General features: G+C 46.9%; 1 protein-coding gene across 3 annotated transcripts in view; it reads right to left on the minus strand.

The window, feature by feature from the left end:
* Nucleotides 1-11,079, minus strand: part of DMRTC2 (DMRT like family C2) — a 73,007-nt gene extending 61,928 nt beyond the window's left edge. For 2 of the 3 annotated variants that reach the window (XM_047711598.1, XM_047711599.1), the window contains exons 1-4: nt 10,913-11,079; nt 9,748-10,107; nt 7,636-7,914; nt 6,986-7,240 (exon numbers count right to left, since the gene is read on the minus strand). In XM_047711598.1, the coding sequence (XP_047567554.1) occupies nt 6,986-7,240; nt 7,636-7,914; nt 9,748-10,107; nt 10,913-10,976 (958 nt within the window). In that variant the 5' untranslated portion in view covers nt 10,977-11,079. Of the gene's footprint in view, nt 1-2,024; nt 2,533-3,494; nt 3,774-6,985; nt 7,241-7,635; nt 7,915-9,747; nt 10,108-10,912 lie in introns of those variants that run through there. The other variant, XM_047711600.1, reaches the window with a different exon arrangement.
* Between the last annotated feature and the right edge of the window lie 11,715 nt (nt 11,080-22,794).

The raw sequence follows: 22,794 nt of genomic DNA on the forward strand, positions 1-22,794 counted from the left end.
ATATTTTCTATATTTCTTGGCAGTTCCCCGCAGGCTCTTTGTTGGTGTATAGAAATGCCCTGATTTCTGTAGATTGATGTTGCATCTTGCAGCTTTCTTTAATTTGTATATTAGTTCGGAATGTTTTTTCATGGAGCTTTTGGAGTTTTCTCCATATAAGATCATGTTGTCTACACACAAAGAGAATTTTACTTCATTTTTTCTGGCATGAATGCCTTTTATTTCTTTTTCTTGTCTAATTGCTTTGGCTAAGAGTCTCAGAATTCTGCTGAATAGAAGTTGTGAGGATGGGCACCCTTGTCCTGTTTCTGATTCTAATAGAGAAGCTTTCAGCCTTTCCTCACTGAATATGATGTTGGCTGTGGGCTTGCCATAAACAGCTTTCATTCTGTTGGGGAGCAGCATGGTAGATGGCTTTCTAATCTTGTAATTTCTGTATACACATCTGTCTTTGCACAAAAGATGCCCACTGATTAGGAAGGGGAGCACTCCTGCATGTTGGTGAGAATGTAAACTGGTGCAGCCCATCTGGGACACAGTTGAAAGCTTCCTCAAAATTTAAAAATAGAATTACCCAGTGATTCAGCAAGTGCTCTCCTAGGTGTTTACCCAAAGGAAACAGAAATACTAATTCAAAAGGATACCCATGCCCGATGCTTATAGCAGCATTACTTACAATAGCCACGCTATGGAAACAGCCCAAATGTCCATCAGTTGATGAATGGATAAAGAGGGTGTGGTGCATATATGCAATGGAATACTTCTCAGCCAAAAAAAGAATGAAATCTTTTCATTTGCAACAATGTGGGTGGAGCTGCCGTGTATTATGCTACGGGAAATACATCAGTCAGAAATACATCAGAGAAATACCATATGATTTCAGTCATGTGGAATTTAAGAAACAAAGCAAGTTATAATAGGGGAAAAGGAGAGAGAAAGAGAGAGGCAAACCAAGAGACAGACTCTTAAATACCAAGAACAAGCTAATGGTTGCCAGAGGGGAGGTGGGTGGGGAATGAGTCAAAGAGGAGATGAGGATTAGGGAGGGCACCAGGTGTTGTCTGGAATGTTCAATCGGTATAATGTACACCTAAAACTAACAGTACACTGTATGTCAACTAACTGGAATTTATTCTATTTTTAAGGATTTTAAGGTTGATTTGAGAGAGAAAGGGAGAAGGAGGAGGAGCAGGGGGAGAGGCAGAGGGAGAAGCAGACTCCCTGCAGAGCTGGAGAGGAGGCTGGATCCAGGACTCTGGGATCATGACCTGAGGTAAAGGCAGAGGCTTAACCCACTGAGCCACCTGGGTGCCCTTATTTTTTTAATTTTAAAGATTTATTTTTTTGAGAGCAAGGGAAGAGGGAAGGGGCACAGGGAGAGGATCTCCAGCAGATTCCCCCTTAAGCACGGTGCCCTTCGAGGGGCTCAATCCCTCGACCCTGAGATCAAGACCTAACAGAAATCAGTAAGCAGGCTGCCAACCGACTGAGCCACCCAGGTGTCCCAACTAACTAGAATGTTCCTCTTGATATGATGCATATAAAATGCAGGAAGGATTCTTCCCTCAAGAAATATAACCTGAAATCTATTTAAGCTTTGAGATTCATTTTCCAATTTGTAGGAAATACAGGGCTTGGAGAAGTAACTGAAATGACATCATAAGGAAACAAAGTCAGAATGTGGGTGTTCTATAAGACAACAGGTCTGCTCTGGTGGTTTCCGCAGAGTCTGTATCATGGAAAAAACTGAGGGGTAAGAGGACTGTTACAGTATGAACAGTTTTGCTTACTGAATCTTCAAAAATTGAACACACCTATGTATCTAGAAGCTAGATCAGGAAATAGAACATTGCTGGCACCCTAGAAGTTGTTGCTCTCTTCCATTTATAAATGTCTTTTTGTTAAAGATTTATTTATTTATTTATTTATTTATTTATTTATTTATTTATTTATTTGAGAGAGGCGAGGGGCAGTGGGAGAGGGAGAGAAATCCTCAAGCAGACTCTCTGCAGAGCACAGAGCCCACATGGGGATCAGTCCCAGGACCCTGAGATCATGACCTGAGCCACAATCAAGGGCCAGCTGCCTAACCCACTGAGTCACCCCAGGTGCCCCCCATTTATAAATTTCTAATGTTGAATCACCATTGCTTTGTTGGGACAATTGGAATTTAGTTATGGTGTACTGTCTTATTCTATATACTGTTGGATTTGGTTTGAGAATACCTTGTTTAGTATTTTTGCTTCTCTGTTCATGAGTATGATATTTTCATCTTTTTGTACTTTTATTGTTCCTATTTCAATTTAAAGGTTCTACTAACCTTGGAATGAGTTGGAGCAATATTCCCTCTCTATTCTATGGACGAATTTGTATGATTTTGAGATGATCTGTCTTGAAAATTCTGTGGAACTCTGAGAAAACTATGTGGAGCAGGAGACACTCCAGGAGGGAACTAGAGTGCCAGTCCGACCAGGACCCCGATTGCAATGACAATGATGGACCCCACAGGGAGGCCTGTGGTGCTTCTTCCATCTGAAATAAAAAGAAAAAGGGAGGGGTATGAGTCCGAAGTCAAATATGGGGAAACCAGGAGTGGCCGTGTGGGAAGGGCATGTTTAGGGAGGAAGGAAAGGCCATTGAGGTCTAGGTGGCATGTGTGTTATCACCACAGTGTCCCATCCCCTTGGCTGCTGCATCATTTTTGTTCCTCACAGTGAAACTCTGGACTTGCTTCAATTTTCACATTTTCCTCCCACACCCAAGGGCCAAGGCTGGCATCCTGTTTATTTTCCTTTCACATTATGCTTCTTCCCCGTGTCTTCTGTTCCATCCTCACTGATGGTCTTAGAGGGAGGCCCTTACCTGTCCACTCAACACTGATTAAAGATAATAACACCAGCTGACTGCTTTTGAGGTCTTCTCTGTGCCAGACAGGTGGGAAATATTTATGTTGACTCATCTGCTGCTTCCCTGCCCATGAGGGGCCAGGTGTCACACCCACTGTGCATAATGAGCAACTCAGTGTGTACAGGGCTCAGTAAATCAGTGAAGGTCAGAGAGCTGGAATGTGATCAGACAACACTCAATCCCAATTCCCCAAGACATTACAGCTGGCAACAAAAATGTTAATAACCAAAGGACAATAGTTGCTAAATTTGACTGAGCCCCGAATCCGAGTGTGACGCTGTCTCAGGATTTCATCTCATGAACTCATACTAACTACTCTCACAACTTCCCTGAGATCCAGCTGTTCTTTCCAGTTTTAGAGAAGAGGAAAATGAGGTTCAGGAGGTTGAACGTCTTGCCCGAGTTCCAACAACTGGTACAAATCAGAACCAAGATGCTAACAAGATTCATCTAATTTGGGGGAATTTTTTCCATATTGCCCTAGAGGCTCCGAAGGAGGCTCCCCACTTCCTGCAGGCCTCCACTCATTTCACACTGCCTGCCACGAAATATACATGGAGGAAGGGGAGAGTTCGAGGGTCACTCACAGCTCACATCCAGCCACACAGGGTCACTTTTCCTGGAAATGACTGGGTTGGAGACCTCACACTGGTAATTCCCGGCATCCTCCTTCCTGACAGGGCGTATGGTGAGGGTGCTGTTGTCCTGGGACAGTGTCATCCTCTCCGTGAGCTTTAGACTCTGGCCATTGAAGAACCAGTGAATGGAGATCCCAGTGTTAGTTGTGGAGCAAGTCAGGACCACAGAGTCCTTGTCTTCTGTGACTGTGGTTTTGCTGGCATGGAGAGAGGGCTTGGACACTGCCTCTGTAGGGAAACACAGGAAGTGACTGAATGAGAATGGGCCTGGGGCCCGGGTTATGCTCCTTCCTTTTGAGATCTCTGCCACTCTGAGGGCCCCCATGAGCTCTGTGAAGGTGCCCCAGAGTATGGCCCTGCTGTGCAGAAGGATGAGTGTTTTGTTCACGGACAATCTGTAAGGAGAGGGCTATACCTTCCCCTCTAACCCTCCGTCATGTGTCTGCTCTGCCTAGACATCACTGTAGTATCATCAACAAGGAACCTCTTAGCCCATGTGGCCAGCAATCTCATCATCATGAGGAATTTTTTCCCATGGACTTCTGTGTGATTTTCTTGAACTTTTGTGACACAGTACAGAAGATAGGGCCTCACCCCTTATATTCCTTTCCATATATATTGGAGGAAGAAGATTCACAGTCCTTCTATCTCTGTGTCCAAAGCAGCTTCATGTAAGGTAGGGAAGGCATTTACACTGTTATAATTTACTAGGAAATGAGAACCTCCTGCCCCATCTTCATTTACTTAGGAATCAAAGAATTTTCAATCTATAAGATTTCTCATTCTGAAGAAGACTTTTACTTACAGATCTGTGGCTTGACTCTCATGGTGAAACACTTCTGCAGAGTGGTTACTGTATACAGCATATTGGCACCCTTACAATATAAGGAAACTACTGCCTCATAAAAAAGGCCTTATATGAAACACACACAGCCAGTATCATCCTCCATGATGAAACATGGAAGCCTTTACTCTAAGATCAGGTAGGAGATAAACATGACACTTTCACTGCCTGTATTTGACAAGTACAGAAGTCCAGGCAAAAATAATTAAGAGGGGCACCTGGGTGGCCCAGTGGGTTAAAGCCTCTGCCTTTGGCTCAGGTCATGATCCCAGGGTCCTGGGATCGAGCCCCACATCAGGCTCTCTGCTCAGTGGGGAGCCTGCTTCCTCCTCTCTCCCTGCCTACCTCTCTCCCTACTTGTCATCTCTGTCAAATAAATAAATAAAATCTTTAAAAAAATAATTAGGAGGGAAAAAAACACAGTGCAATCAAATTGGGAAAAAACTAAGTACAACTATGTCTGTTTGCAGATGATATTAAGTTTTATATACACACCCCTAAAGATTCCACAAAAACACTGTTGAACTAATAAACAATTACAACAAATTTGTGGGATAAAAAATCAACATACAAAAATTACTGTGTTGCTAACTAACAATGAAAAACCCAAAAAAGAAATTAGGAAAACCATTCTATTTGCAATAACACTAAAAGGAATAAAATACTTAGGAAAAAAAGAATCAAATACTTAGAAATTAACTTAGTCAATAGACTGTATATGGAAATCTATAAAACATTACTGAAAGAAACTACAGAGGACACAAATAAATGGAAAGACATCCCATGTTCGTGGATGATGAAAGTTAATCTTGTTAAGATGACAATGTTACCCAAAGAGATCCACAGATTAAATGTAATTCCTACCAAGCTCCTTTGAGAGCTTGTTTGGAGGTTCTAGCAGGGGAGCGCAGCTACTTGTATACCCTTGACCGAAGAACGGTCCTCTCCTCTATCGGGGAAGGTCGTCCTCTTCGACCGAGTGCGCAGCTTCGGGAGGGACGCACATGGAGCGGTGAGGGAGGAAGGGGACACCCGCCTAGCCAGCCAGATCAGCCGAATCAACCCTGGCGATCAATGGGGTGACAGATGTCGCAGCCAGATTGCCCTCACATCCTCTACCAAGCTCCTTTTTTTAAGATTTCATTTTTAAGTGATCGCTACACCCAATGTGGCGCTCAAACCTACAATCCCAAGATCAGGAGTCGCATGCTCCACCAGCTGAGACAGCCAGGTTACCTCCCTGCCAAATACTTAAGGAAATACTTTGCAGAAATAGGAATTTCCAAAACTTCATGCAGAAATTCAGGGGCCTCAAACACCCAAACTTATTTTAAAAAAGAACAAAGTTGGAGGATTCCTACTTCTTGACTGAAAAGGTACAGTAACTGATAACAATGGGGATCTGGTATAAAGATAGACATAGAGACCAATGAAATGGAATAGGCACCCCAAACAAACCCTGGCATATGTGGTTGAATGATTTTCAAGAATGTTATCATGATCATTCAATGGAGAAAAATATCTATTCAACTGTTGGGAATGCTGGATATCCATGCAAATGAATGAAGTTGGACCAGATCTTACATTATGTACAAATATTAACGTAAACATGTCAAACATCCAAACATAAGAGGGCACCTGGGTGGCTCAGTCATTAAGTGTCTGCCTTTGGCTCAGGCCATGATCCCAAAGTCCTGGGATCCTGCTTGGCAGGAAGCCTGTTTCTCCCTGTCCCATTCCCCCTGTTCTGTTCCCTCTCTCGCTGTCTCTCTGTCAAATAAATAAATAAAATCTTTAAAAAAATAAACATTTAAGAGTCAAATAGTAAAAGTCTAAAAACAAATGTAATGCAAAAACTTACTGAAGCTGAATTTCCCAATGATTTTTTAGATATGATACTCAAAGCAAAGACAATAAAAGGAAAAAGCAGATGAATTGGATTACATCAAAATGGAAAACTTCAGTGCATCAAAAGACAGAGTCTGGAGAGCGGTAGTACTAGTTATGGAATGAATAGGATATAGGGATGAAACGTACAGCATAGGAAATATAGTCAATGGTATTTTGATCAGGCTGCATGGGGACAGATGGGAGCTACATTGTATTGAATGAGTATAACATACAGAGTTGTCCAATCATTATGTTGTACACCGGAAACTATGTCACATCGTGTGTCAAATAAAGGTCACTAACAAAGAAAATGTGAGGGCAACCCATGGATTAGAAGGAAACATTTGCAAACCATATCTGTAAGAGGTTAATATCCGGATTACAGAAAGGACTTCTGCAATTCAACAACAAAAACAACTTGACTAGAGGATCATTCTTCTCCATTTGCGAAGCCCCATTTTGTGCATGGGGCTTTCTGGAACTGAGATGCCCCCCACCACATTCCAGGCCAGACCCAAGGTCTGCCTTGAGAAATCAGAGAGCAAGGGGAGGAAGCATCTGCAGACATGTAAAGGGAGAGTTCAGGGACAGACTCGGTATTTGCTTGTGACATAAGCAAATGGGAAATAACTTCTAGGCTCTTTTCTGGAAGCCATACAGACCTTCACCACAGCGATCCATGCAGATGCTCCAGGGACCCACTTACCAGAGACTGTGACAGTCTTGACTGTGGTCTTATTGAGGCGAGTGCCAGAGTTAGAGGCAAGGCAGGTATAGGATCCACTATCATTCGCAGTGATGTTGGGGATAAAGAGCTCCTGTGTGTATGGCTGGGGCCTCCCATTGATAAGCCAAGAATACTGTGCAGGTGGGTTAGAGGCTGCGTGGCAGGAGAGACTGAGGTTGGCCCCTGGATGGTAATAGGAGTCTGAGGGGGAAATGGTGGGGGCATCCGGGCCATCTGGAGCAAACAGAATAAAGCCACAGTTGATGCAATCCAAGGGAAAGGGAAGCTCCTGGTCTGTACAAGGGCCACAGTGTCCCTCTGAGCTGGGTCCCAACCTCATTTTATAAAGTCCCAACCAGAAACCCCCTGTGTTCAGCCTGGGTCTGAGACATTCACCTGTTTCCCCTCACAGGCTGGTGACCCTCTCAGGGAGGAGAGGGTCTTGGTCCTGGTCAGGCCTGGTCTTGGTCAGGCCTGCCCAGGTTTCCCTGGGACAAGCCGCTGTGGCCAGCTTGGGGGTCCAGCTGAGAGTCATGGACTCGGACCCCAGAAGGATGAATGTGGCCTGGCCCCTGGCTGTGTGGATTTGGGTTGGCAGCCCGGGTTTGGGAGGAACGGAAGCTACTCACAGAGAACATTCAGGGTGAATGGGTCACTACGACCGTCACTCACTGGGTTCCGAGTTGCACACACATAGGGTCCTGTGTCATCCCTTGTGACACCATGTATAGTGAGAGTCCTGTTGTCCAGGGACAGCTCCAGCCTGGTGCTGGCCGGGCGGCTCTTACTGCTTACTGACCACAGGTAGCTCGTGTTCTGAGTCTGAGGTTCACAGGTTAATAGCACAGAATCCACATTCTCCACAGGGTCGGAGTTGTTGCTTGTGATGTTGGGTTTGGGTAACTCCGCTGTGCAGACAACAGAAAGAACATTGCCCTGGGTGGTACCTGTGATTCCTCCACAGGCATCTTGAATCACAGTTGGCATCTCTCACCTCTCAGCCAACCAGAGTCCTTCAAAGAATAAGGCAGATCTGCGTATCTCAAGACAAATACATGAGGATCTGAGTCTCAGAGAAAGTAAACCCCATGGTCTGTGTGTCTGAGAGCACAGGCCGTCTCCAATGTCAATTACAGAGCAGCCTTTGGTTGTGGAAGACACAGGACAGAGTCAGAGACAGCCGTGGACCCCTCCTGGCTCCTCACTGATCTGACAACCCAGCATGGGGATGGGTTCTGAGCAGAAATGATACTTGGAGATACCAGGAACAAGCTGGGAGGTCAGTCCAGGACTCAGGTCCCAAAGACCTGGAGGGGGGGCAGCTTTGCCCAGTTGCTTGATAATGAGTGAGGCAGTGACCCTCATGAGGCAGTGACACCTCCCATGGCAGAGCCAAGTCCAATGACCAGCAGAGAGTGAGCAGGAGGCAGGGGTGTTGAGGGAATGAATGACCCATCATTTCTTCAGAGAGGTGCCCTGGGTGCAGGATCCTAGGAGATCTGACCACCAGGCTCCCTGCCCTCTTTGGGAGAAACTCCCATGCCCTTCCCTCCTTCCTTCCCAAACAAAAGCAACTGAGTTTCCTACATGTGGACCCTGGGCTGGTTTCAGGGGCAGAGTGGGGAGCAGAAGGCCAGTCCTTTCCCTGGACACCGCAGTGGGAGGGACAGGAGAACACCAGGAAACAATCAGATCTCAAGTCCAGCACAGGGAGGTGAGGCTCAGGCATCTAAGGGGCGGACAGCTTGTTCTGCCTCTGATTGCTGACAAAGGGTGTTGGGTTCCAGACCAAACACAAACACAGAGCGAGCCTCTGTTTGCTCTCACCACCCACACCAGCATCCCTCCCTCTGATGGAGGAGAGGACAGGGCTGTGTTTTCACACAGAACCTGGGTCACTCCCATCTGCTGCTCCTCAGTCTGTGTGACCCTGATTCAGTGACTGTGTCTTCTTGTGCCTTGGTTTCCCCTTAATGCACCAGGAATAATGATAAATGACCTCTACTTGCTAGGCCTGTGAATTATCCTTTAAACAACCCCAAATACCTGAGCCAAATTTGGGCTATAGCATCTGGCCAATCAAACGGCAGCTGTTACTACTTTGCTCCACTAGAGAAGGTTCCCTGGGCTTGATTCTTGGTGGAGGAGGGGTGGCCTAGAGCCTCTCTTTGCTCTGTTCCTCCCTGGCGGTGCTGCCCTTCCTCTGCTGTCCCCCAAGTCCTCCAGAGCAGTTGGCTAATGGACTGGGGGCTTTATAGGTCTGTGCTGTCCATGCTGACCCTCAGGTGAAGGACCAGGCTGGCCCCTCCCCAGATGTGGCTCTTGAGACTGAACCCTGGATGGTGACCAGCTCAGGCAGCCAGAAATGGTTGTTCCCAGTCAGCTCTGCCCAGGGGCCCCAACCCCATCCTGGCACAGATGCCCCAGGGTCGCTAGAGTCAGGAGCCCTGAGACAGTGGTCTGGGCTGAGCTCTGGTGAGGATCCCAGGCAACTCCTCAGGTTGGCCCTGATGGACCCTGCAGGGTCTTCCTCAGATGATCCCAGAGTCTGGATTCCAGGAAAGGAATTCCAATCTCAGGAAGTTAGTCTCCACTGTGTGTCCTGCACTAAATGCTGGAGCCCTCCCCTCACACCGGACATAATGCAGAGGGGGAAGGAGGTCCAGTCCCAGCCTGTTCATCCTGTGTGTGAAGCAGGAATTCACCCCATCCAGCACCAGAGATAAGAAGGAATTACTCACGGAATACGCGGAGCTGTCCAGTTACTTGTTCAACTTGAACGTTTCTATTCACAATTTGTAGGGTGTAGTATCCTGTGTCATTCAGGGTAACGTTCTGGAACAGTAGGGATCCATTGGGGTACACTGTCTCTCTGCCGCTGTGTGCAGGTCCTGGGATAATTGCTTGTATGTCTACTACATATGCTACAATTTGACGGTTGGGCGCTATGCTTTCCCCTCTAAACCAACTAAGACCTACAAGATCCGCAGGCAGATTGTGGACTTGCAGACGGACGTCCTTCCCTTCGGTAGCACTGGGCGGCACAGACTCCACAGTGACTTGGGCAGTGGTGGGCGGGTTCCAAAGGGTTAAGAGCAAGACTAGGAGGGAAGGGAGCAGACGGATCAGGGTCTGGACCTAGGTGTCAGAGGGAAAGCTGGGGCCCTGCAGACGGAGCAGGTCCACATCACCTAGCCTCGGGGGTGTGTGTGTGTGAGTGTGCACCGGTATCTGTGTGTCTGTGGGTGTCTCTGCTGGTCAAGGTCAGCGGCATGACTGCACTGCTTCACCTCCAAACTTACTCCCTCTGTTTGGAACAACTTCCTCCCATGTCTGTCGCTCACTCCCTCACTGGCCTCAGATACCTGCTCACACTCAGGGGGTCCTCGGGAGAGGCCTGCCCTGACCGCCTCCTCTGAAGACCCTCTTTCTCCACATCCTGACCTTCCCTGTTCTGTTCCCTTCATGATGTTGTCATTACCTGACCTCACATTCTAGACGTCTCTGGGTGTCTGTCTTCATCCCCACAGAAGTGAGCATGGGGAGGGCAGAGACTTGTCTGATCTGTGGTGGGGCAGGCGGCAAATACTGGGGCTGAATGAATGTGTCCCCAGGGCCCTGCAAGTCTGGCTCTTGTCAAGATCTCAGGTTGGTGGGAAGGGACAGCAATTAGGGTCCCTGGTTGTTGTTATCGTCAGTTTTCCAAATTCAGTGCTCAGTGATGAGTAACTTGGAAACAGCCCTTGGCTCACCACTTCCAGATCCTGAGACAGTCCTGTCGCTGAGCGGCTCCCCCAGTCCTGCCCTGCTTCTCTGTCCCCTCTCAGAGCCCTGTCCTCCCTGGAGACCCCAGCCAGCCTTTCTCTCCCACCCTGCCGCTTCCTCCCAGGGAACTGTCCCTTTCACCTGCCAGCAGGAGGTCCTGCCAGGGGACCTGTCCTCCTCGTGGAGGGCCTGAAGGGGGCTCCATGGTGCCTGCTGCCCGCTCTGTCCCTCCCTCTGTGAGAAGAGCTTCTGCTCCAGAAATGCTCAGGAAGAGCCGTTGTCCCAATGTTGGCTCTGTCTTAAGTGGCCTCTGAGGCAGGAGTGTGGGGCGGGGTATCTGCCAGGGCCCCTCCTTTCCCCTCCCCTCCCTCCTCCACCCCTTACCTCCTTCCCCACTCCTTTGTCCCCTTCTTCCCCTTTCACTTCTGTCTACATTTCGATTCCCTGACAAGGGCTGAGGCCTCTCCCTCTTCAGCTGTGATTTCCCACTATATGCAAGAGTATGCACACCCCCTTGTTTGGACAAGCACAAGCCTGTCCCGTTGGTGTCTGGAGACCCACAGAGCTCAGGGTCAAGGTGCAGGGACAGCGCCCCCACAGCCCTCTTTCCTCTCCTTGTGGCTTTCCCCTTCGGCAGGAGCCTGGGGGCCGCCTCAGGAACTCCTGTCACTGGGATGTCACCCCTACTGTGTGCTGGAATCACCTGTGGAACTGTATCAAGACTATGAATGTCCAGGGGACCTAGAAATGCTGCTTCAGCAGATGCCCAGCCAGGCTGAGACACCATGATGTGGGGGTGGGGCCGCCTCTGCCCATCCTGTGCCCACGGAGGGTCTGCAGATCCTGTGAAAATGCAGAGTCTGATTCAGCGGGTGTGGAGTGGACCCCAGAGTCTGCCTCTACTAAGCTCCCAGGTGATGCTGGCCATCCTGGCCCGGGAAGCTCACTCTGAATAGCAAGACTGAGGGGGACCCAGTTCCCTTAGAGGATGGCCCTTCTCCCCACTTCCCTGCTGTGTCCTGGCCTTGAGTCTGTGGGCACCACAGGCAGAGCCCCAGAGTCCTCAGATCCTGGGGATGATTTCTGTTTGTAACAGAGAAGGCCAGCTGGGCACCGGTCTTCCCAGTGCTCTCACAGGCTTAGGGAGGTTGGACTGACTCCTGGCAGCAAGGTCCCAGAGATGACTCTGGGGGTGAGAGGGGCAGGCTGGATGATGACAGGTGAGGGACCCACGGTCCATCCCCAGGTGTCCCCAGCCCAGCCTCTGCTTCCAGGGGCATAGACCCAGGACCAGGTGTCTCAGGAGCTCCATTCCCAGGTGCAAAGGGGGTTTCCTGCATGTCCTGGGAAGAGAAGAGATGGTGGGAGGTCAGGCAGCTGTGGCTCCTGAAAATGTTTTGAGGAGACCTTCCCTCTCTGTGTCCATTGGATGAACTGTGGCCGGAGACAGTCCGTGTGCTCCTGAGCTTCCTGGGCAGTCTGTGTCCTCTGCCTGGGGGACCTTCGTGTGGTCACCCTGCTTCCCCCATAGGTGGTGCCAGGCAGGGCATGGGGAGCTGCACAGGGACCCCTGACAGATTAGTGTGCTGCTAGGGCCCTAGAAGGAGTGGGCAGGACAGAACAGGCATGTGGGAGGGACCCAGAAGGGTCTGTGGGAGAAAGGAATGGAAACCAATCTCTTTTCTCCCTCCTCAGCCAAAGCCAACTTCAGGGTTTAATGTCCTGTGTGTTGTCTGCATGTCCCTATGTCGCCCCCTGGAGGCTAGTCTGGGCACAGCACCCGGGATGGTGACCAAAGGATGAGGGTCCCTGAGCCCTGGGCAGAGGTGAGGGACTGGTCAGCCTGGATCTTGGTCCCTGTGGGTTCTAGACTGTCTGATTCCATCTCAGGGCTCCATGAGCCCAGGGAGAAGATAGACATAGTCTAGAAGATTCCTGCTCTTGTGTCAGGAGAATTGTCCACCCAGAGGGATTTGCTCCCTCAGTAGGAGCTGTCTGTCCTCGAGATTTTGAGAATGACCTAGTAGGGGGTCTCTTGAGCCTTTGGGGAAAAAGCACTGGCTGTAGTGGGCTGACCACTACAATGTCCTGTCTCCCCATCACAACAGGGAGGGGAGCCATCTGTGTCCCTGTCTCTCCTCTGCTCTAGCTCTCCCCACAGGAACCAGGAGCTGGGGTGGCCCTACCCAGAAACTCAGCCCCAGGGAAACACAGGCAGATGCTGGGTTCTCCTGTCTTGATGGCCTGGGAAGTTCACCCTCGCTCCCCAGGACACCTTGGGCTACTGAGACATCTTCAGGGAGACATAGCAGGTATCCCTACAGACCAAGGGTCCTCAGGATGAGGAGTCAGCTCCTGATGTCTTTGGAGGTCAGGATGGAGCTCTGAACTCCCCTGGTAGTAACCGCACCTAGGGTTTGTGATCCAGAATTTGTGCGAGGTCAGATCTCTGAGAGAAGAGAAAGGACACAGGCTGCCCAGCCAGGCCTTCCAAGGGGAAAAGTCGTTCACGAGATCCAGATGGGAGGGGCGCCTGGGTGGCTCAGTGGGTTAAAGCCTCTGCCTTCGGCTCAGGTCGTGGTCCCGGGGTCCTGGGATCAAGCCCTGCATCGGGCTCTCTGCTCAGCAGGGAGTCTGCTTCCTCCTTTCTCTCTCTCTGCCTGCCTCTCTGCCTACTTGTGATCTCTGTCTGTCAAATTAAAAAAAAAAAAAAGATCCAGATGGTAGGGGGTGTCCATGTTGTGGGAATGAATGGGGGTCTGACCTCTAACTGTAGGAGGCCCCAGGCCTCCCTCCTGAATCTAGGAGGGGTAAAGGCCCAGTAGCTTACAGGGGCAGCTTTGGGCACGTGCTGGCCTCCTCCCATGCTGATGCCAGTGACCTCAGTCTGCAGGAAGAGGTTCTGACACCAGGTTCACATGGGGGGACATTGTGTGCTTTCCTCATGCCCTCAACGAGTATTTACCGGGCATCTGTGATGTGTCAGGCCTGGGCTAGATCCGGGGAACTCCACAGAGAACAGGACAGATGTGGGCTCTGGATTCGTGGAGTTTACCCTGTATCAGGGCCAGCAGCACTAGAAAATCATGGCACTGAGGGGTCAATTATAATCAAGAGGAGGGCCAGGAAGGGAAAGTATCTGGTGCATCTGGAGCATGTCAGGGGGTCTTAGCTGATGGGGTCCCATGGAGCACTCCTGAGAAAGTGACCTTTTGGCTGAGACTGGAAGCACGAGTGGACCCTCGCCCCTTGAAAGACAGAGGGTGTGGTGGGATGAACTGTCCACAGAGGGACCAGTCTCAGCGGGCAGATGCCTGGCTGGCCAGAGGGGCTGGCGGGGTCCAGTGCGGGGAGCCTGGGGAGCCAGAAGGACTGTGACTGAGTGAGGTTGTGGAGGCTCAGACCCTGCTAGGCCGTGGAGGAGCTCTGGTGCCTTTAGTGAACTGGGACAAAAATGTGGGAGAAAGTCCCTGCTATCCAGTTTTGAATTTCAAAAAATTTGTACTTCATGTAATATTTCATATACAATTTTACAACTTTTTTGAGTTATACTTGACATATAAGAAACTCAACAGTGGGGGAGGAGTCAAGATGGCGGAGAAGTAGCAGGCTGAGATGACATCAGGTAGCAGGAGATCAGCTAGATAGCTTCTCAAACCATTGGGAACACCTACAAATCCAACAGGAGATAGAAGAGAAGAAGAGCAACAATTCTAGAAACAGAAAATTGACCACTCTTTGAAAGGTAGGACCAGCAGAGAAGTGAATCCAAAGTGACCGGAAGATAGACCGCGGGGCGATGGGCCGGTTCCCAGCAAGCGGTGGAGCAACGGAGCACTAAATCAGGACTTTTAAAAGTCTGCTCCATGGAGGGACATCGCTCCAGAGGCTAAACCAGGGGGAAGCCCACGTGGGGTCAGCGTGGCCCCAGGTACTGCGGGGTCACAGAAGGACCGGGGGTGTCTGAGTGTCACAGAGCTCGCAGGTATTAGAGCAGGGAAGCCAGCTACAGAGACAAAGCCGAGGAGTGAGCTCTCAGCTCAGGGTTACCTTGAACCGGTCACAGGCTGGGTGAGCTCGGAGTGCGGCCAGAGGCCACGGAGACGGAAGTGACCAGGCGCTTTTCTCCAAGTGCAAGCAATTGAGCAATTGCGCTTTCCTCCAAGCTCAACCAGAGGCCAGGGAGACAGGGGCGGTTGGGCAGTTTTCTCTGAGGGCGCACTGAGTAGCAGGACCCCGAGATCTCGGCTCCTCCGGGCCTGAGATTGGGAGGCCACCATCTTCATTCCTGTCCTCTGGAACTCTATGGAAAGCACTCAGGGAACAAAAGCTCCCAAAAGCAAACCCAAGCAGATTACTTAGTCCGGCCCCTGGTAAGGTGATGCAATTCCGCCTGGGGCAAAGATACTTGAGAATCACTACAACAGGCCCCTCTACCAGAAGATTGACAAGAAACCCAGCCAAGACCAACTTCACTCACCAAGGAGAACAGTGGAATTCCAGAGGAGGAGAAAGCAAATCTTATCTGGACAAAATGACAAGACAGAAAAACTCACCACAAAAAAAGAACAAGAGGCAGTACTGAAGGCTGGGGACCTAATCAATACAAACATTGGTAATATGACAGATCTAGAGTTCAGAATGACGATTCTCAAGGTTCTAGCTGGGCTTGAAAAAGGCACAGAAGATATTAGAGAAACCCTCTCTGGAGAGATAAAAGCCCTTTCTGGAGAAATAAAAGAACTAAAATCTAACCAAGTTGAAATCAAAAAAGCTATTAATGAGGTGCAATCAAAAATGGAAGCTTTCACTGCTAGGATAAATGAGGCAGAAAAGAATTAGTGACATAGAAGACCAAATGACAGAGAATAAAGAAGCTGAGCAAAAGAGAGACAAACAAATACTGGACCACGAGGAGAGAATTCGAGAGATAAGTGACATCATAAGATGACAAAACATTAGAATAATTGGGATTCTGGAAGAAGAAGAAGGAGAGAGGGGAGCAGAAGGTACATTGGAAAGAATTATTATAGAGAATTTCCCTAATATGGCAAAGGGAACAAACATCAAAATCCAGGAGATGCTAAGATTGCCCCTCAAAATCAATAAAAATAGGTCGACACCTCATCACCTGATAGTAAAATTTACAAGTCTTAGCGGCAAAGAGAAAATCCTGAAAGCAGCCCGGGAAAAGAAGTCTGTAACATACAAGGGTAAAAACATTAGATTGGCAGCGGACCTATCCACAGGGATCTGGCAGGCCAGAAAGAGCTGGCATGATATATTCAGAGCACTAAACGAGAAAAACATGCAACCAAGAATACTATATCCAGCTAGGCTATCACTGAAAATAGAAGGAGAGATAAAAAGCTTCCAGGACAACCAAAAACTGAAAGAATTTGCAAACACCAAACCAGCTCTACAGGAAATATTGAAAGGGGTCCTCTAAGCAAAGAGAGACCCTAAAAGTAGTAGATCAGAAAGAAACAGAGACAATATACAGTAACAGTCACCTTACAAGCAATAGTTACCCTGAATGTTAATGGGCTAAATGCCCCAATCAAAAGACACAGGGTATCAGAATGGATTAAAAAAACAAAACCCATCAATATGCTGCCTACAAGAAACTCATTTTAGACCTGAAGACACCTCCAGATTTAAAGTGAGGGGGTGGAAAAAAATGTACCATGCTAATGGACATCAGAAGAAAGCTGGGGTGGCAATCCTTATATCAGATCAATTAGATTTTAAGCCAAAGACTATAATAAGAGATGAGGAAGGACACTATATCATACTCAAAGGGTCTGTCCAACAAGAAGACTTAACAATTTTAAATATCTATGCCCTTAACATGGGAGCAGCCAACTATATAAACCAATCAATAACAAAATCAAAGAAAAACATCGATAATAATACAATAACAGGGGACTTGAACACTCCCCTCACCGAAATGGACAGATCATCTAAGCAAAAGATCAACAAGGAAATAAAGGCCTTAAATGACATACTGGACCAGATGGACATCACAGATATATTCAGAAAATTCCATCCCAAAGCAACAGAATATACATTCTTCTCTAGTGCACATGGAACATTCTCCAGAATAGACCACATCCTGGGTCATAAATCAGGTCTCAACTGGTACACAAAGATTGGGATCATTCCCTGCATATTTTCAGACCACAATGCTCTGAAGCTAGAACTCAATCACAAGAGGAAATTTGGAAAGAACCCAAATACATGGAGACTAAGCAGCTTCCTTCTAAAAAATGAATGGGTCAACCAGGAAATTAAAGAAGAATTGAAAAAACTCATGGAAACAAATGATAATGAAAACACAACAGTTCAAAATCTGTGGGACACAGCAAAGGCAGTCCTGAGAGGAAAATATATAGCGGTACAAGCCTTTCTCAAGAAACAAGAAAGGTCTCAAATACACAACCTAACCCTACACCTAAAGGAGCTGGAGAAAAAACAACAAAGAAAGCCTAAACCCAGCAGGAGAAGATAAATCATAAAGATCAGAGCAGAAATCAATGAAATAGAAACAAACAAACAAAAAAACAATAGAACAAATCAACGAAACTAGGAGCTGGTTCTTTGAAAGAATTAATAAGATTGACAACCCCCTGGCCAGACTTATCAAAAAGAAAAGAGAAAGGACCCAAATAAATAAAATCATGAATGAAAGAGGAGAGATCACAACCAACACCAAAGAAATACAAACAATTATAAGAACATACTATGAGCAACTCTATGCCAACAAATTCGACAATCTGGAAGAAATGGATACATTTCTAGAGACATATAAACTACCACAACTGAACCAGGAAGAAATTGAAAACCTGAACAGACCCATAACCAGTAAGGAGATTGAAACAGTCATCAAAAATCTCCAAACAAACAAAAGTCCAGGGCCAGACGGCTTCCCAGGGGAATTCTACCAAACATTTAAAGAAGAATTAATTCCTATTCTCCTGAAACTGTTCCAAAAAATAGAAATGGAGGGAAAACTTCCAAACTCATTTTATGAGGCCAGTATCACCTTGATCCCAAAACCAGACAAGGATCCCATCAAAAAAGAGAATTACAGGGACGCCTGGGTGGCTCAGTTGGTTAAGCAGCTGCCTTCAGCTCAGGTCATGATCCCAGCCTCCTGGGATCCAGTCCCACATCAGGCTCCTTGCTCAGCAGGGACCCTGCTTCTCCCTCTGCCTCTGCCTGCCACTCTATCTGCCTGTGCTCACTCTGTCAAATAAATAAATAAAATCTTAAAAAAAAGAGAATTACAGACCAATATCCTTGATGAACACAGATGCGAAAATTCTCACCAAAATACTGGCCAATAGGATCCAACAATACATTAAAAGGATTATTCACCACGACCAAGTGGGATTTATTCCAGGGCTGCAAGGTTGGTTCAATATCCATAAATCAATCAATGTGATACAATACATTAATAAAAGAAAGAATAAGAACCATATGATATTCTCAATAGATACTGAAAAAGCATTTGACAAAGTGCAGCATCCCTTCCTGATTAAAACTCTTCAAAGTGTAGGGATAGAGGGCACATACCTCAATATTATCAAAGCCATCTATGAAAAACCCACTCAATGGAGAAAAACTGAAAGCTTTTCTGCTAAGGTCAGGAACATGGCAAGGATGTCCATTATCACCACTGCTGTTCAACATAGTACTAGAAGTCCTAGCCTCAGCAATCAGACAACAAAAAGAAATTAAAGGCATCCAAATCGGCAAAGAAGAAGTCAAACTATCGCTCTTTGCAGATGATATGATACTATATGTGGAAAACCCAAAAGGCTCCACTCCAAAACTGCTAGAACTTGTACAGGAATTCAGTAAAGTGTCAGGATATAAAGTCAATGCACAGAAATCAGTTGCATTTCTTTACACTAACAAGACAGAAGAAAGAGAAATTAAGGAGTCAGTCCCATTTACAACTGCACCCAAAACCCTAAGATACCTAGGAATAAACCTAACCAAAGAGGCAAAGAATCTATACTCAGAAAACTATAAAGTACTCATGAAAGAAATTGAGGAAGACACAAAGAAATGGAAAAATGTTCCAAGCTCATGGATTGGAAGAACAAATATTGTGAAAATGTCTATGCTACCTAAAGCAATCTACACATTTAATGCAATCCCTATCAAAATCCCATCTATTTTTTTCAAAGAAATAGAACAAACAATCCTAATATTTATATGGAACCAGAAAAAATCTCGAATAGCCAAAGGAATATTGAAAAAGAAAGCCAAAGTTGGTGGCATCACAATTCCAGACTTCAAGCTCTATTACAAAGCTGTCATCATCAAGACAGTATGGTACTGGCACAAAAACAGACACATAGATCAATGGAACAGAATAGAGAGCCCAGAAATAGACCGTCAACTCTATGGTCAACTAATCCTCGACAAAGCAGGAAGGAATGTCCAATGGAAAAAAGACAGCCTCTTCAACAAATGGTGTTGGGAAAATTGGACAGCCACATGCAGAAAAGTGAAATTGGACTATTTACTTATACCACACATGAAAATAGACTCAAAATGGATGAAGGATCTCAATGTGAGAAAGGAATCCATCAAAATCCTTGAGGAGAACACAGGCAGCAACCTCTTTGACCTCAACCGCAGCAACTTCTTCCTAGGAACATCACCAAAGACAACAGAAGCAAGGGCAAAAATGAACTATTGGGATTTCATCAAGATCAAAAGCTTTTGCACAGCAAAGGAAACAGTTAACAAAACCAAAAGACAACTGACAGAATGGGAGAAGATATTTGCAAATGACATATCAGATAAAGGGCTAGTGTCCAAAATCTATAAAGAGCTTAGCAAACTCAACACCCAAAGAACAAATAATCCAATCAAGAAATGGGCAGAGGACATGAACAGACATTTCTGCAAAGAAGACATCCAGATGGCCAACAGACACATGAAAAAATGCTCCACATCACTCGGCATCAGGGAAATACAAATCAAAACCACAATGAGATACCACCTCACACCAGTCACAATGGCTAAAATTAACAAGTCAAGAAATGACAGTTGCTGGCGAGGATGCGGAGAGAGGGGAACCCTCCTGCACTGTTGGTGAGAATGAAAACTGGTGCAACCACTCTGGAAAACAGTGTGGAGGTTCCTCAAAAAACTGAAAATAGTGCTACCCTATGACCCAGCGATTGCACTACTGGGTATATATCCTAAAGATACAAACGTGGTACCCCAAAGGGGCACATACACCCGAATGTTTATAGCAGCAATGTCCACAATAGCCAAACTATGGAAAGAACCTAGATGTCCATCAACAGATGAATGGATAAAGAAGATGTGGTATATATACACAATGGAACACTATGCAGCCATCAAAAGAAATGAAATCTTGCCATTTGTGACGACATGGATGGAACTAGAGGGTATCATGCTTGGTGAAATAAGTCAATCAGAGAAAGACAACTATCATATGATCTCTCTGATATGAGAAAGTGGAGATGCCATGTGAGGGGGTTGGGGGGTATGAAAAGAAAAAAAAGAAAGAAGATGGGATTGGGAGGGAGACAAACCATAAAAGACTCAATCACAAAAAACAGACTGAGGGTTGCTGGGGGCAGGGGGGACAGGAGAGAGTGGTGGGGATATGGACATTGGGGAGGGTATGTGCTATGATGAGTGCTGTGAAATGTGTAAACCTGGCGATTCACAGACCTGTACCCCTGGGGATAAAAATACATTATATGTTTATTAAAAATAAATAAATTAATTAATTAAAAACAAAACAAAAAAGAAAAAAAAAAAAGAAACTCAACAGGGGCGCCTGTGTGGCTCAGTTGATAAGAGTCTCCTTTTGGCTCAGATCCTGGGATGGAGCCTGTGGTGGGCCCCTGCTCAGCACATAGTCTGCTTCTCCCTCTCCCTCTGCCCCACTCATGTTCTCTCTCTCTCTAAAAATAAGTAAATAAATCTTTAAAAAATACTATTGGGGGGGCGCCTGGGTGGCTCAGTGGGTTAAGCCTCTGCCATTGGCTCAGGTCATGATCCCAGGGTCCTGGGATGGAGTCCCACATCGGGTTCCTTGCTCAGCAGGGAGTCTGCTTCTCCCTCTGCCTCTGCCTGCCACTCTGCCTGCCTGTGTACACTCTATCTTTCTCTCTCTGACAAATAAATAAAATTAAAAAATAAAAATTAAAAATTAAAAAAAAGAATCTTTCTGGATTCTGTGTGCAGAAGATACACTGCAGAGAGGCTAAGGCGACCAGTAAGGAGACTGTTGCAATTTAATCCAGGTGAGAGACACAGGTGTTTTGGACCAGAGTGGCACTGGTGGAGGTGGTGACAAGTGGTCTGATTCTGGGTATACATTGAAGATGGGAGTCAAATAGGATTTTCTTGCAGATTATATGTAAAATGCAAGAGAAACAGGAGTAGGGATGACTCCAAGACTGTTGGACTGAGTAGCTGGAGGAAGTAAGTTGCCATTTATCTGGAAATGAAGAAGACAGCAAGAGGAACACACTTGGGGTGTAGATGGGGGGAGGCGAGGAGGGATATTAGGAACTTAGCTTTGGGTATGTTAAATTTGAGCTTATTGGACATCCAAACATTGATGATAAATAGGTATTTGGATATATGAGGTTGGAGAGTTGCTGGCTGGAGAGAGAAATGTGGAAATGTAGGTAGTATTGTAGGTACATAGTATTGTAAAGCCTTAAGATGGGCCGGCAGCATGGAGTGCAGGTGGGGCTGGGTAATAAAGAAGAGAGGGTGGAGAACTGAGCCTCAGAGCTCTCCAGTGTCTAGAGAGTGGGAAGATGGTAAACATGACAAAAGGTTCATTCTTCACAGGGCAACTGGAGAGGCAGGAGGAAAGCCATGCGTGCTGGCAGGTAAACACATGCTGGTGTAATTCAGGTTAAGATGAACGCTCAGAATTAGACATCAGCTTTAGTAACATGGAGGCTACCTTTCAAGGAGTTTTACTAAAAAGGGGTGGAAGGTTTAGGAAGGAGTGGAATCAAGGCAGGGTATATTTTTTTAATAGGATGAGAGAACTGGTAGCATGTTTGCATTCTGATGTGAATCAGTCAGTAGAAGGGAAAACTGAACTCCAGCAGATAACTTCCCAGTCTGAGTGGCAGGAATCCAAGAAGGAGACCGGCCTCTAATGGCCCTCCCCTGTGGGCATCTCCTCCCTACCCTTGGGTGCAGGAGATACAGCCCCTTCCTCATCCTTTTCAGGAGCCATGGCATTCTATAATGGTCATGTCTGTGCTCCTGACTAATGCACTCAAACAGAATGAAGTCTGACCCAAATAAAGAGTCCTATTGAGAATGAACCAAAAACATTGTATCACACTAGGCAGGAAAGTACTACAGGAACAGAATCCATGACTTCTGTGATTCCTGAGTAGTCACCCCACCTGGTATAACCTGGCCTCCAGACTGGGGATAAGAAGGGAAGCTGGAACCCTTGAGCATGAGGCAGAGCCATCAGGATAGATGGGAGTCTCTGTCATTCCTGCTGCCTTTGTCTTGGTGGTGTGGGTGTCCTGCAGGTGAAGTTGGCGTCCTTTGTCACATAGCTAAACACACACCTGGCCTAGGAGTCGGAGGAGCTGAAAGAAGGAGCAGGGCAAGGCGAGCCAGTAGAAGAGCAACTGGGGAGAGCCGCACAAGTGCCCACCTGGATCTTCGATGTGAAACTGCAAGATGGTGGTCATTTCTGGCAAAAATGTCTCCTGTGGCCCAGCCTCACGGGAAACCTCCAGGGAAGGGAATTCTGGGAAATGTAGTTCAGTCTAGCCAAGTCAACCTCTTACATAGTCACTCCAGCTTTCACAGGCCTGAGTATCCTGCCCTGGGTGTGTGTTCTTGCAACCAGGAGTCCCGAGAGGCCAGGGATAGATGGCATTCATATCTGGGGATTGGCACAGAGGAGGGGCCCAGGAAACAATAAGTAGGGGGTATAACTCAGTGGTAGAGCATTTGACTGCAGGAAACAATAA

This window comes from Lutra lutra, chromosome 17 (assembly GCF_902655055.1).
Source record: "Lutra lutra chromosome 17, mLutLut1.2, whole genome shotgun sequence".
NCBI lineage: Eukaryota > Metazoa > Chordata > Mammalia > Carnivora > Mustelidae > Lutra > Lutra lutra.